Source organism: Siphateles boraxobius, unplaced genomic scaffold (assembly GCF_051911475.1).
Source record: "Siphateles boraxobius isolate OS27281-9 unplaced genomic scaffold, OSU_SipBor_1 66, whole genome shotgun sequence".
NCBI classification, from domain to species: Eukaryota; Metazoa; Chordata; class Actinopteri; order Cypriniformes; family Leuciscidae; genus Siphateles; species Siphateles boraxobius.
This window is the reverse complement of record NW_027509193.1, coordinates 1,835,001-1,850,698: the sequence shown is the minus strand read 5'-3', so window position 1 is coordinate 1,850,698 and position 15,698 is coordinate 1,835,001. Positions and strand designations below refer to the sequence as shown.

At 37.4% G+C, this 15,698-nt stretch overlaps 1 protein-coding gene across 5 annotated transcripts in view; it reads right to left on the bottom strand.

Moving 5' to 3' along the window:
• Window positions 1–4,416: 4,416 nt before the first annotated feature.
• LOC143721331 (uncharacterized) overlaps window positions 4,417–15,698 on the bottom strand; it is a 40,276-nt gene continuing 28,994 nt past the window's right edge. For 2 of the 5 annotated variants that reach the window (XM_077211618.1, XM_077211620.1), the window contains one exon: window positions 4,417–7,013. In XM_077211618.1, the coding sequence (XP_077067733.1) occupies window positions 6,899–7,013 (115 nt within the window). In that variant the 3' untranslated portion in view covers window positions 4,417–6,898. Of the gene's footprint in view, window positions 7,014–7,623; window positions 8,411–15,698 lie in introns of those variants that run through there. The other 3 variants (XM_077211621.1, XM_077211619.1, XR_013196715.1) reach the window with 2 other exon arrangements.

Sequence of the window (15,698 nt, the reverse complement as noted above, 5' to 3'; positions counted from 1 at the left end):
TATTAGTTCAAAATAAACACTTCTATACATTTTTTTTCTTGCCCATAAGGCAACCAACATCACGGTCCTGATATAAATTAAGAGGTTTTGTTACTGTCTCCACAACAAAAAATGACAATCACCTCATGGTCTCAGCTGGCTTTTGAAAGCCCATTCCCATTAGCTCTGTATCTATAATATTCTTTTCTTCAGGGTGTTGTCCCCTGGCATAGTTGCAGATACTTGTCAAAATGAAAAACAAGCCATACAATGTCCAATGAAATACGGGCTGTAGAAACCGGTCTTCATATCGGCTGAAGGGACCGGCTCTATCACATCCTTCGCAAGTAGGAATGCGATGTCTGTGCGTTTGACAGGGACACATTCGCTTCGAAGTGTAACAAACAGCGCTAAACTTGGGAGGGACGGCGGCCGAACTGAATCGTATAGCCGAGTCTGATGGTACCGAGCAGCCAGCTGGACCGGTTGGGAAGCACTCTCCAGGCTTCCACAAACCGGGCCAGGGGGACCAGAGGCACCACAGACGTACCCCGGGTGGGGCAGCGAGGTAGAGGACAGGGCACCGGCTCGGAAGGCCCGGGGGTGGCCCGAAGCGGGGTCTGAGTGTGTGGTGTCACACTTACCTGAATCCACGAGTCGGCAGGGGGTGCGTGAGAGAGCATAATCGGCTCCTCGAACCGCACACAGCCGCCGGCTGGCGACACAAGAGAGGGCTGAGGGGTGCAAGGCTTTACAGGGTCGCTCACCGCCAGTCTTGGGACCCAAGAACAGAGGAATTCGCACTTTCTTTGACAATTCGGGTACTGCTGGACTCCAGGGAGCCAGCGTAAGAAGGGGACAGGGAATGACCGCATCCAGAAACGCACAGGTGCAATGACATCTTCAAAAAGACGCAAACGCACCCATGTTGCTCTTTCAGGAAATTTGGACTCTCACCAGTGCTGGAGCACACAGGGGAATGATCGCGGCATTATTGACAGGGATGGTGCAGTCTGTACAAGTGAAGCACTCACTTTCTTCGCCCTCAACCGACCGTCAGACAAACAAACTCAACAAGGAATGGTGTTAAAACAGCAGTTGAGAGCTCAGAAGGCTTGTGACCACCGCTGCACTCGCGCTGTAGAAACACCAGCACTGGGAGAGACTTCCTGAAGAAGCACCGACACACTCGCTCGTTGAATATATCAACTCTCTTCAGAGACATCGACGTGAAGACCGATCGGCTCCGAAGTGAAAGACAACTGGTGCATGCATCCACTTCCTTATTTATACCCGCGCAGCGGGGCGGAGTGTGAGATGCAAATCTTGCACGCATTGGCTTGTTTTATCAATAGTCGAAGATGACAGGCTCCCTAAGCGTGATCCTAATCAGTCGGTACATCGACTACGTCGAACATGACCAAACTGAAAGGGAACAAAACTTTATTAACTGGCTTAGTTTTATAAATAAAATTTAATAAATTGTTTAAATAAATTTGAACTCTGTAGTAAATATCAAAAATCTAAATCATCAAAAATGTAAAGATGTAATATTTGTTATGTTTGTTGATCAATTTACATATATTATGTGATCTGTAGTGTAATTTAGGTTAATTTTAGGATCATTTAATCCAATAGTGAAAATATTTCAGTGTAGACCATCAGAAAATAAAACCAAGCCGTAATGAATTGCCCATAACTATTTACTAATTAAAAATAAACTATTTCGATTAATGTCTGATAAATAAATAATGTCTTATCAAATTAACATTTGTTGATAGAGCGTAAAACATTGTCTGTAAGACGCTGATCTTCAGAAGGTGGCAGAAATTAGGTGTAATTTTTTGGGGTGCCTATTTCTTTCACACTTTCTCCAATAAAGACAGGATGGGAAGATTTAGCTTATCATAACAATCAATGCATAAGAGTATATAAAATGTAACTTCCTGGGGCAACTGGAATAAACATCTAATCCTATTGATCTTACAGCCCTGGTCAGTGTAGAGGTGTTAAATAAATCACTTTTTTGTGTCTCCCAGACAATATAGGATGGGAGACAGTTGTATGTGAAGGTTTACGTTCGTTCACGTTTACGATCACTCAATAATAAAACTTTAGAGGTGACTATCCTGCCTTTTAATTGTTTGATGCTTCCAGAAACAAATTGCAAACCAAATACACAACAACAACAACAACAACACACAGTAAGGATGGGGAGCGGTGCCCCTACATGCATCTCAATTCATAAGTTTCTCATAGCCTACATCTCATGTTGATAAGCTTGAACCCTATCTTTAAAATACTTATATTTAATAAAATGTCATCTTATTTCACGTCTATTATTTTATATGCTTTTATTTATCAGCAATGCTTCTTATTTCTCTAAACTTATTTGTATCATTTCATTTTCACATAGAAATTATGTCTTGTTGCATTCCGAAAACAAAAACCACTGACATATTTCTTCAGCTCAGAAAAATTCAAAGAGCTGTGGACTTTAGCTAGAGACAAAAAGACCGCCTCATTTCATCGATGGTACATTCGACTCATGTTTAAAAGATTAAAACTAACTTTAAAATACTTATACTTAACAAATTAATCTTATTTCATATAATGTGAACTATTATTCACTATTCTATATGTTTTATTTATCATCAATGCTTTTTATTTCTATAAACTCATTTGTACCGTTTTCATTCTCACACAGACATTACGGACGGTTGTAATCCGAAAACAATTCAAAGAGCTGTGTCCTTTAACTAGAGACAAAAAGACATTTCATCTCAGGTAAATTCACTTCAACTCATGTTTGAAAGATTAAAACGAACTTTTAAATGCTTATACTTAATAACTGTAGCTATTCTTATTTCATATATATATTTTATACATAAATGGTCATAAAAAGACCATAAATCATAGGGTCATAAATCAAATGACACAACGTCCAATGTTAAAAAATAAGAATACATTTTATGTATTTAATCTCACTTTATTAAGCAATGTCTTTGCTGCTGACCTTCGATGATCCAATTAAACCATACCAATAAACGAATAGGCAAAAAATAAGTTACCATCACAATTTATTTTAGTTTTATTCATAGACTGTAAAAAATATGGACAAAGCATCTGTGACGTCACCCATATACTTTCTGAAGAACGGTTTTGAGGCCGTTTATGGGGGGTATGGGCGGCACCACCTTGGGAAATCTTTTCAGAAAGAGTACAGAGGTGGTATGATGTGTTGTGTCAGATCATGGCCGAGATGTCAAATTTCAGGAATTCCACTCAGCGCAGGTGGTATGATGTGTTGTGTCAGATCATGGCCGAGATGTCAAATTTCAGGAATTCCACTCAGCGCAGCCCGTTATCAGCTGTCAATCACTCTGTCAATCAAAGTTAACGTCTTATTTGTCATACATTTTATATCTAAATAGGATCTAAACTAACGAGATAGAAAAAACAAGTTTTTCGCACTTCCGGATAGGCTTCATTTTTCAGATTCGAATGTTGCCGCCATAGAGGCTGCCGCTTGATTTTTTTTTCAGAAGTAAGGGTGCTTTAGCCTGGCAAGCCAGGACTATCAAGCTGTTAGGTCTGGGAACTCACAATTGGCATACCTCAGTCCGAGGGGCGGGATAAACAGTTGTCTTTCAAATTCCCTCTGCACGCAATAGGACAGTGGTACAACCAACCAGAGCAACGGACGGCTGTGGCTGAGTGAGTCCAATGCGTTTTTACACCAGCGGAGCTAGTTGATATATTAAACTTTTGCCGTAACCGGTCGTCAAAACTCCGAACACATCTTCCTTTTTTTAAGAATGACTTAAGTGACGTTCTCTTAACTCCAAGTCATCCAGAGTCACGGCCAAAGCCGATTGGAAAGACCGCTGTTCGCCAGCAGCATCTTCTTTCTTTTCAAGTAGCAGATCACCTATGGAAATCACGTGGAACCGTCACAACTCTGCCGTCATTATGTAAAGCCCGCCCACCAACTCTATACACGATATGATTGGCCTGACCAGAGTTTGGTTTTTCCAGCTCGAATGCCAACGGAGAGTTGCTAGACCACACTTTGCTGCAAAATAATTTTTGCTGCCGCTAGGGTGCGTCTAAATTTCTAGGCTAAGGGTGCTTCTCAATATCCCTCCTCGTCTCCTCGCTTCTCTGTCCTTCATCCAATGACCCGGAAACCAATCAAGCACAGCCATTTTGAAGGACATCTCAATTCTCTAATTGCACTGCGAGGAGTCGAGGATCGAGGAGTGAGGAGGCTTTCAGAGGAGTTATGAGCAAGGATACACAGGTGTATCCTATGCGGAAGTGTTTTATTGACTAAACGTGACGCACGTATACATTCTCCTCCCCCTTCACATCGGTCACAATAATTTGAATTTATACTTTACCCTTGCAGTTTATATAAACCACACATCTCACATATTTCAACAGGGTATCTTGCTTTATTATTATGCATTATGAAGTTCTTAAATAAACAAACTTCAACAACATAAGGACAGATCCTTTGAGCGCTGTTGATGACGCTATGAAGTGACGCTCGAGTGATCAAGTATTCCAATGTATAAAAAAAGCTTTCATTCGATTCCTCCGTCCTCCTTTTCTTTCATTGCGTCCTTCCCTCACAACCAAGCGGCAACCTCCCCGTCTCTCTCTTGAAACCAACTAGGAAGTGAGTTAAACTGCAAATCATTGACTGGCCGCTTGAGGCTGGCTGCACAAGTGAGTCAAATCTGTATCTCCCCCATGTTAAAATTACCAACTTTACAGCAGAAAAAAACATGTTTACAGCCTGGTTCACTATGTGGCTTTGGTCCATATAGCTAATTTTGCCCTTCATAACAACTCTGAGGGGGGTGATTTATATTTAAAGTTCTGCATAATTAAGAGCGTGGCCACTTGAGTGACTGGTGGATTGAGGCTGCTGTAACTGCAAGCCAACGTTTGTCTATCTGTTAACGTCACCCTCAGCTAATTCCAGCAGCTGCTGTACTTGCCATCTCTGCAGTGTTTGTGCTTTTTTCGGGATTATTTCATACAATTTAATACACGCATTATACCTTTGGCCACGCCGTTGAATTCCGTCGTTGTCGAGTATGGAGAGAACAACCAGCGCTGTATTTCCAGTTGTTTTCCTCGCATGCTCTAATGGATGTCTGACAATTTCGTTGCTTTTTGGAGTATACAGGCTACACTCGTTATGCGGTACCATTGCTCTTACGGAACAGATATGCTTATTTAACTTTTAAGTGTGAAATAAAAAGTACAGTGAGATGAAATCCTGCAGGGGTCAGTGCTTTCTCTCCGTCCATGCAATAGATACACACCCTTGAATGAGTGCGGATTTCTAGTTCATTTACGTGAACTTCTGAGGTAATATTTTTGGTTTAACCCATTTGAGAAATTGATCGGCGGCCAAAATCAGATTTTAAAATCGACTGAACTGAATAAAGTTCTTTACGAACTTGACGTGCGATGCCGCGCTGACTGACATGTATGCGCATGAATCACTGTCAAACGCACAATCTCAGAGCAATATTGTAAGTTACTGCATGATAATACATTTTTAACTAGCAGAATAATAATGCATTACGATAAACATAGTCTCACTTTTAGTTACGTATTTTTTACGCACATGACGTCCCGCCTCTTTGCCCATTTTCTTTTATCCGGGAGTGACGAGAGATGACGCGCTGCCAAGATGGCGACGGTTGGCCCCGCCCACATTAGGCTTCAAAAACCATATGATATCTATGTCAAAAATGCTCTTCAGAAACCTACGGGTGACGTCACGGACACTACGTCCATATTTTTTTACAGTCTATGCTCACAACCTACAGGGGGTGGAGCTGAGACACTAGGAAAGGAAGCGAGGGAAGTAAACGAGGATGCACAAATAAGAAATGAGAAGCACCCAAAGAGTGCTGAACTTTCTCTCTCCTGCGATCCAGAATAGCAGCACCGCTGAATGTTTGTTGGAGTGGCGCCCTCTACTGTACAAGCGTGAATTCGTATTAATTAGAGAATAAAAGCAAAGCATAAGTAATGTAACACATCACTAAAGAAAGTAACACAATTAGTTTTTTAAGGGAGTCCCCCTGGGGGTATCTTTATATACCTGTATAGGTATACAGTATTTATGTACAGTCTTTAGGTGGAGAGACTCACTTGTTTTCTTGCACAATACGGACTGTGATTGATTAAAAAACACACCTATGGGCAAATGCATTTAATAGATCATGCAAAAATAATCTAAAACAAAACCTCTCTCTCTCTCCAGTTTCTCTATACCAGATACTCTTGTACTTGTATAGGACACAATGTTGTAATGCACTGCTTTAAAAATAACTGAGGGAAATTACAAGAACAGGTACTAATATATATATATTCATTCAAGTAAATATGAACAAACAAGTTATAATATAGTTGGAAATTGCAACATAGTAAAATATGATAGATTTGAATTATTATGAAGCATTAATTCATTACACCAAAAGAAAAACCAGAATGCTAATGCAGACTATTTACATTTCCCAGTCATGCACTAAAATACGAGTAATATGAATTAAAAAAAGCAGTGGTCTCATGACCACGTCAGCTGAAGAGAACCTGCGTCTCATACAGAAAGTGTTTTAAACAGTGATCATGTTTGGATAAAGTCAGGAGATCAAGCCGAACTTTTCACACTATCATCTTCCGGTTGAAAGTTTTACAAGAGTTAAACACACACCTCACACTATTACTTTGAGACAGCTGGAGTGTCTGTGACCCTAACCGTAAAAGTGTCAATTTAAACAGAACATGAGTGCTACAGATGTTTACTTAGGGCCAAGTGCAGTGTGACAAGTTCATATTCGGTCCTATATGAAACTTTATGTGTGTGTGTGTGTGTGTGTGTGTGTTCAGACTAAAGAGAGTAAAGTTTGAGCTGTTCCTCCACGTCTCCCTCCGTCATCTCTCCGAATGTGTCCTGGTTTTCTCGGAGCAGTTTGAAGATGGCAGCCAGCTGCTCCTGCTGAACCCTACGACACAAACACAACAGCATAAACATCAATCTCTCTCTCACACACACACACACACACACACACCGCTATCTGCAGTCTTCATCATTCTCCAAAAGGGCTTAAAATCCTCCTATAGTAAATTTGATCCCTTAAAACTCAACTTTGATCAGCCCAATTACATATTTAAATGTTATTTATGCCTTAAAATAGCTAGAATGTAACTCTACACCCTTTCCTCATTTAGTATACACGGTTCTATTAATATGCAAATGAACCCCGCCTCCACTCACTCACACCAGCTCAGAGATCCACTCGTTGACGATCACACGTTGACCTGATTGGTTACAAGGTAGTTTGTGACGTCAGAAACACCAGCGATTTCAAACCGTGTTTTTGAGACTGTCTTTGGTTCACTGCAGTTTTAAGGAGAAAATACTCAGCAATGGTGTCGACTTATGAATTTACACATGGTTTGTCTTAAAGCTTATTAAAAACACCACATAGACAAACAACTTTTAAAAGCTTGATTTTCATCAGAGGGGGACTTTAACTAAAGGAAATTCATTTGAACATATTTATTTTTGTTTGGAGTTACGGTGTATTAGAAGAAATTATGCTACAACAGACATTAATCAAATTTGGCTCTTTATTGATATTACAAAAGCCATAGGGTGAATCGCATGAAACCCTGTCAAAGTCCCATTTCACCGCAAAATCTAAATTATATTCTCATTACAAAAATGCAGAAAAACGTTGCAAAAGCATGCAAAAAAAAAAAAAAAAAATTTCCAAGTAAAATAAGTAAAGGGTTATTTTTTTATGCAAAATATAATTTATCCAATCACTTCTGATTCTGGGGTGAAAGGTCACCTGGACAGTTAAATGATTTTACGAGATTCACCTATTATTTTTTTTAAACATTATCAACAACAGAAAAATCTATATGGTTTCTACATTTCATCATACAAATATCTGACTCTGCAGTGTGAGCACATTTCCCATCAGCCTGTGATGGTCATAGCTCTGTGTGTGTGTGTGTGTGTGTGTGTCTGTGTCTGTGTCTGTGTCTGTGTCTGTGTCTGTGTCTGTGTCTGTGTCTGTGTCTGTGTCTGTGTCTGTGTCTGTGTCTGTGTCTGTGTCCACAAGAGGGTGTGATGGTATTTCAGAAGAGCAGGAACATACTATATTCCTATGTTAATGTTCTTTGGTTTTTTGCTTTAAGAAGCTTGCTATTCACAGGCAGAAAATTCAAAATAGCCTGTACAGAAAACAGAGGAAAAAAAAAAAACAGTTTCCATCACAACACATTTCAAAAAAGACAGTCAAACGAAGAAGTCCCTCCACAAAGATCCTCAAGATTCATTTTTAGGGGACACACTTTTCCACACGATCTGACTTCTGCTCACTCAGCAACTCTGAAAAATAAAAAAAACAAGATTAGACAGTCTCATAAACCAGTAAACATGAACTTATTGAGGTACACACATTCCTTACGCATACACACACATACGCCTAAATTCAAACTAGCCCCAGAGAAACAAAAAGAGGCCAAAACAGAGCCATCATACACTGACCAGTAACTCACATATATAGAACCGTAAAGGTTTAGAGGACCCATCATGGTATCATTTTATGGATTTAGTTTTAATCAATTTAATTTGAATTCATTCGAAAATGTAGGATTTTAACAGCTCCTTAACATACTTCATCACTAGAAAAAGTTTAAATAAGTCGTTAAACATGAAAGTATAATGCTATCATTTAAGACATTTCTCCTTACATAGAACCTTTTTGGCTTGAAGGGTTCTTTAAAATTGAGTCAAGAACCCTAGAGTTCTATATAGAACCCATTTAAACTTTTTTCCAAAGCATATGTATGTACTAGCAACTCTAAATTAAATAGCAAGACACTTCATGTCAATAGAGTAACTAATGGATTTCACCATACTTTCCCCGGTTGATTGATCACAGTACATTAAAACAATTGTTCAGTATTACATTCTGAAACGGTATGTTTAAATATGCAAATGAAGCATTATCTAATTGAACATGCACTCATTTGCATAAATGTCCAGCACAATAAATGTAAACATTGCATAAAAACAGGTTCAAAATTTGTTTCATTTTGTTGATACATTAGAGTTAAAGTTTTTTACAGAGGGGTTTTTGGGATTTCTCTTATCACGCCATAAATCAGAAAATGATCATCAGTCAGAATTTTTTTTACTATGTTTTTACGAATAAAATGTTACAATACATGAAAACTATTATGAACAAACTCCTCTGTATATAAAAAAAAAAAGATTCAGAATGTATAGTATATACAGGAATGAAAGAGAGATTTCGGGCTCAGTGAAGGAAAAAAGATAAATCATTTTAATAAAACAGCATTTAAAGATATGCATTGTAATCAACATCTACATGTGCAGATAGTTCTGAAAGAAGACAATTTATGGAAGCATAAAAAGCCCAAAGTCTAAAAATTGACCAGTGCTTGAAAGAAAAAACAATAGTTTTGCCTAAACTGTCTCTCCTTGAAATTTTTTATTTCTAATCATATTAAAAGGTACACATGTAACCTTTCTGTTCAAAATTAACAATTTAAGTCACTACATCAATACTTCTTCCAAAACATGTTTTTGTCTTACCCTGATTCGCTGTGGTAAGTCTATAATAACACTTACATTTTAGCCCTGTCGGGATGGTTTTTGTGGGAAATTGCGTCACTCTGATGCACTATATTTCAGTTCAAACATTTTTTTTTATTTCATGGTACGAAATTATATTTACGCGACACTTGGCAGATTATTGCTAAAGTGAAAAATGTTTTAAAAAGTGAACATGAAAAAGTTCATCGTTATGAAAATTGCACAGAAATACTATTTTCAAAACTACGTTTTACTCTAAAACGGCAAGAAAAACAAATCTAAACATATAAACAAGTTGTGTTCCAAATTTGAGGTTGATATCTCAATAAATGAGCTTTCAGTCAGATTTTGTTAGGCCGCAGTACCAAACGTCTCCACTAGATGAAATTCGTCTCCCATTAATTTCCAATGGAGTCATTTTGACCATGAGGAGCACAAGTGTGACATTTTTTTTTCAGGACAATTTACCCTTTTCGTATCATGTCCATCATTATTTGTGTGTACACATAGCAAGTGCCAAAACTTTTACTAAGATTCGTACCATTCCTATCACGTAAAAAAATAAAAAAGAGCACCAGAGGGTTAAACAAACGGCAAACAGAGGAGAGTCTGCTGGCAAAAAGAGAACGAGACCCGAGCTCGTAATAAAACAAGAATCAACATTGGCTTGGCTTTGGAGATGGCGAGAACTGAGCGTTTTAAAATGTAAAAGCGATGCAGGGATGATGGTGTTTTTATCACTCAACAGGCGAGTAAGGCATTTTATTGAACAGATAAACTGCCATATGCAGATCTCTTCATTGTAAAGCATTATTGTGAAGGGTCATTTCATTATGGTTGTTGTAGCGCTGTGTTGGCATTTATTTTCTAGGAAGTACAGTGTCCATTAATGGGTAAAGCTACAGTAAGGTCTTCAGCTAGTCAGCTTGAGATCCTTTCCATCTAAACTGGTTATATCTCTTAAGCCTAGTAGTTAATGTTGTATTAGCAGTGGATTAATCGTATTCATCTGCACAGACACACACAGCCAAAGCACTTCCAGAACAATGTTCTTCTGCAAAATGCATGCAGTTCTTTTTAACCGCTAGATGGCTAAAAGTTACATAGTGCACCTGTGAGCTCTACCGCATCTGTGACGAGTCATTGATTTCAGTGAAAATCATAAAGACTGAGTTATGAATCGATGAAGGAGCATGTCACTCACCGTTGGAAGCTCTGGTGTTGTGATGTTACTGGTCACGGCTTGGCCGAGCGTGTTAGTCGAGCAGCGGTTGCAGGCGGTGGAAACATTCACGAGACACGCTTGTAGTCATGTTAGTAAAGTGTCCTACCAAACACATTGGTTTTCATGCAACCAGATTTAGTTGATTACGGCAAATCCAAATGATTTGAAGCATGTGCTGCCGTGACCCACATAGGTGTCATATCAAGAGGAATCACTTTTCCTTGATCTTTTGAGATAAAGGAGCCTGGCGTACAATGAAAAACTGTACACAGTATGTGCATCAACACATGACTGCCCGCATTTACACATCAGTGACGCCTAGTGTGTTCAGAAACACACTGTTCATTTCGAAGGGATCAGAGAGAGGCTGGACAAATGGTCATGAAAAACTTAAGGGTATATAAAAAAATTGATATATAAAAAAATGATATGATCCCTTTAATATTTTCTGAATGTGCCATTGTTTCCCATGCCGAGCACAAGGACGGTGCAAAAACGCATGCAAAGACACACAGACAGGAAGTCTACAGTCAGGAAACCTAGTATAATTTAACTTCATTGAACAGCACTTCTCGCCTCCCTTTTGGTCTACTTTGAATAATATATTCTGTTATTTGTTCAAGGGACGGTAAATCTTTTCTAAATATACCTTTGACTGAGACAATCTATTATTACTACAACGAATCATGCGATTGCGTATGCATTACTTGATCAGCAGAAAATTACGACACGCTGACCTCCGACACGAACCTATAATAATGCATTATAGACCTTAAAATATACAGAGCGACCGCAAAAACGGAAGTTCAATGGCATTGGTGTCCAGGAGTAATTAGCTTTTGAAGTGGATTTATTATTGTAAAGTTAACGAAAGTTATCATGCAGATTGTAATGTTTTAAGCAGATGTCTTAACAAATGTCAGTCGACCGGGAAGATTTTAAAACAAGCCGTTCATTCAGAAATATGCAAGATCACTGTGAAAATACAGACCGGAAGACAAAAGAAAACGAGCGCGGCGCTGAAAAGGGGCGGGGCAACATAAGGTCTATACATAAGGTCTATATCAAATTATCCTTTTATTCTGTCTGAACTGTGCCCTGAATTACACATTTGATGTTTGTCCATTTAAAAGATAATAATGAAGGTCAAGAAAGTCACAGTTTGGCATAAAACAGAAGAGTAACATTTACTTTTATGTGAAAATCGCTCTATGAACTACATCTCTCGTCTCGCACTATGTACGTCACCAAGCTCGTATGTATGCAGTCTGGTACAAAACACACAGACATGACGGCATAACGTTACGATTATAACGTTAGACTATAGTAAAGAGGACAGACGTTAGCTTCAGTAAAGTTAGCTTCATTCATTGAGAGGAAAGGTAAGACGTCACATGCGCGCCTTTTGGGTTTGTAGTCTTTGTAATTACGTATTTTCACAGTCTTATACCTCAACAGTTTTACATCAAACTGCGACTTTCTTGACTTTAAAATGTATCTTTTAAATTGACAAACATCATATTTGTAATTCAGGGCACAATTCAAACGGGATTCAAGTGTTTGTTGTCTCTTGCCATTGACTACCATACAATATTTTTCCGAAATAAGGTCCCATGGTGGTCCACCGGAAGGGGCGGGACTTAGGCTCTCTATAGAATTGCTTTGAGTTGATCTCTATGTACCACCAGGGTCGTGCATTATTCAATAAAATTGATTAAGTTCAAATAAATGCATTTGTTTAAATGTAGATAAAATCAATTGATAGCAAGCACTTACGATAAAAAAATTGATTAATTTCAACTAATCATCGACTTTCCTCGATTACATTCCCAAACACCATGACAGCATTTGTTGCATTTCATCTGTGCACAAATGCTGTCATGGTGTTTGGGAATGTAATCGTGTGAGGAAATAAACTGAATAATTCCGATTAAAGACTTTGGCTCAAGCATTTCAGAATGATCAAACACACATTTGAGATGCTGTGATGCGATTGGTCCGTTGGTTACTCCAGTTGTCCAATCATATCCCTCCAAAGTCACGTGAGTTTTTTGTTGTATATAGAGGAATTTATTCAGTAAATGTGTTTCCATCATAGTTTATGTGCATGTCTTATCGGATAAATGTATCCACCTCAATTGAGTGCAGTTTTTTATGCACAGTTTTAGTATTTCAGTGTTTCCATCCAGCATTGTTTATGTGATATCCCAAAATGCTCAGAAAAATAGGTGGATGGAAACATAACTAATGATTAAATCACTGGAAAATAGATGTTATATGGTATGTTTGACTAAATGTAGATGGCTGTTTATTATTTGACAGTACTGAACTTAATTTATATAAATCCGTCTAATCAGTAGGGGAAAATATTCAACATACCGAGGGGAATAAAAAGTCAAGTTATGTAAAAGTGTTGAATTTCAGCTCAAAATTCTTTGGCGTGTCGAATTCGACTCAAATTAGCTCTAATTAATTAAAATGGGGACGATTTTTTTAAAATGTGAATTTTGCCTCACCCTGATATACAATTCACAGCAATGACCTTTTATTTACGGTATCATTTCAACTCTTTTTTTGTATCGGATGGAAGTAAATGTAAGGTAATGCAAAACAATATTTGGACACCCGAGCTACATATACAAATGCCTGCAAGTCACTGCATCATCTTGATCACAAAATAGCAAAAAATGCGCTCAAATGCCACGAACTTCACTTGTCGTCTTCATTTTTGATCAGTGTCTTCGAACCAGCAGTTGTTCTGGTGTTTTTTAGTGGATGTATGAACTATGAAGTCAGTTCTCCTCAGGTTCACACATGTGTCCAGAATCACATTAACTATAAACATGATCAACTAATGCTTCAAAATCATTCTTTTGAAAAGACACTGATAATGCAACAATGACATTTCAGACATTTTTAAGTGCGCAGGCTTAAGTGTCCAAATACACTTTCAGGCCACTGCATGATTATTAATACACTCTTTTAATATACACTACAAGTCAAAAGTTTCGGATCGGTAAGATTTTTTGTTTTTAAAAGAAGTCTCTTCTGCTCACCAAGGCTGCATTTATTTGATAAAAAAAGGTAACATTTTTAAATATTATGACAATTTAAAATAACTTCTATTGTAATATATTTTAAAAAGTAATTTATTCCTCTGATTGCAAAGCTGAATTTTCAGCATCATTACTCCAGTCTTCAGTGTCACATGATCCTTCAGAAATCATTCTGATATGATGATTTGATGCACAAAAAACATAAATTATTATAATGAATGTTAAAAACAGTTTTTCAGGATTCTTTGATGAATTGGAAGTTCAAAAGAACAGCATTTATTTTAAATAGAATCTTTTGTAACTTTTGATCAATTTAATTCATCCTTGACGAATAAAAGTATTGATTTCTTTTATTTCCCCCACAAAATAAAATAAAAAATCTAACCGACCCCAAACCTTTGAACGGTAGTGTTTAATGTTACAAAAGCTTTCTATTTCAGATAAATGTTGTTCTTTTGAACTTTCTATTCATCAAAAGAATCCTGAAATAAAAATGTAAATAACTGTTTTAAACACTAATATTAATATCAATGTTTCTTGAGCATCAAATCATCATATTATATTGATATCTGAAGGATCATGTGACACTGAAGACTGGAGTAATGATGCTGAAAATTCAGCTTTGCAATCAGAGGAACAACTTACATTTTAAATATATTAAAATATAGTTGTTGTTTTTAAATCAAATAAATGCAGCCTTGGTGAGCAGAAGTGATTTCTTTTAAAAACATTAAAAATCTTACCGATCCAAAACTTTTGACTGGTAGTGTAGTTACTAGTTATGCATTAAAAAAAAGTTATAAATTACTTTGATTCACATACTATTTTGCCAAAGTAGCATCATGTGTTCTCCATCAAAAGCAGGTTTGCTCCGACTTAGGCAAATTACTGTACATCATGATGGCTATTAATACCCATAATGCTCTGCCCTGCTCATAATACACAGGCCTTGATGTGTGTTCAGTGACCTGCATGTGTGCGTCACAGTAATGAATCCCTTGAGCTCTGTTTCTCTGCGAACGCTTCCAGACAGATGCAGAACACATGCAGACTCTCTGCTTTGTGAACAACAGCCCATCATTTGACCAGGAGCCTAAGTGGAGACCACTGGACAGTCCACAGGTCAATGTAGTCCACAATGTGCAGGAGACGCAGTATCTAAAACACTATGAAGCAGACGGATCACAGTGTTAAAGGGATAGTTCACCCAAAAAGGATCATTCTGACATCATGTACCCACTCTCGTGTCATGCTGAACACATATTATTGGCTTTCAATCAGGGAACTCAAAAGATGTTTTGGAGAATGTTCAAGCTTCTCTCTTCCAGGCTATGTAGCTCCAAAATAAATAATAAATAACCATAAATATGCTTAAAACTAAAATGTAACTTTACAAAGAAACAAATAAATGAATAAACAGTGACTTTACAAAAAACAAACAACGTAAATCTACAAACAAATGAATAAACATCTTTACAAAAACAAACAGACTTTACAAATAAATAGTGATTTTACAAACAAAGTTACTTTACAAATAAATAAATAAACAAATAGTGACTCTACAAACAAAACAAAATAAACAAATAATGACTATACAAACAAAAAATAAACCGTGACTTTACAAACTCATTTAAAAGTGACTTAACAAACAAACAGCAGCTCACAAATAAATAAACAGTGACTTTACAAACAAACAAACAAACAAACAAACAAAAACAGTGACTTTACAAAAATATATAAACAGTGACTTTACAAACAAATAAACAAACAGTGA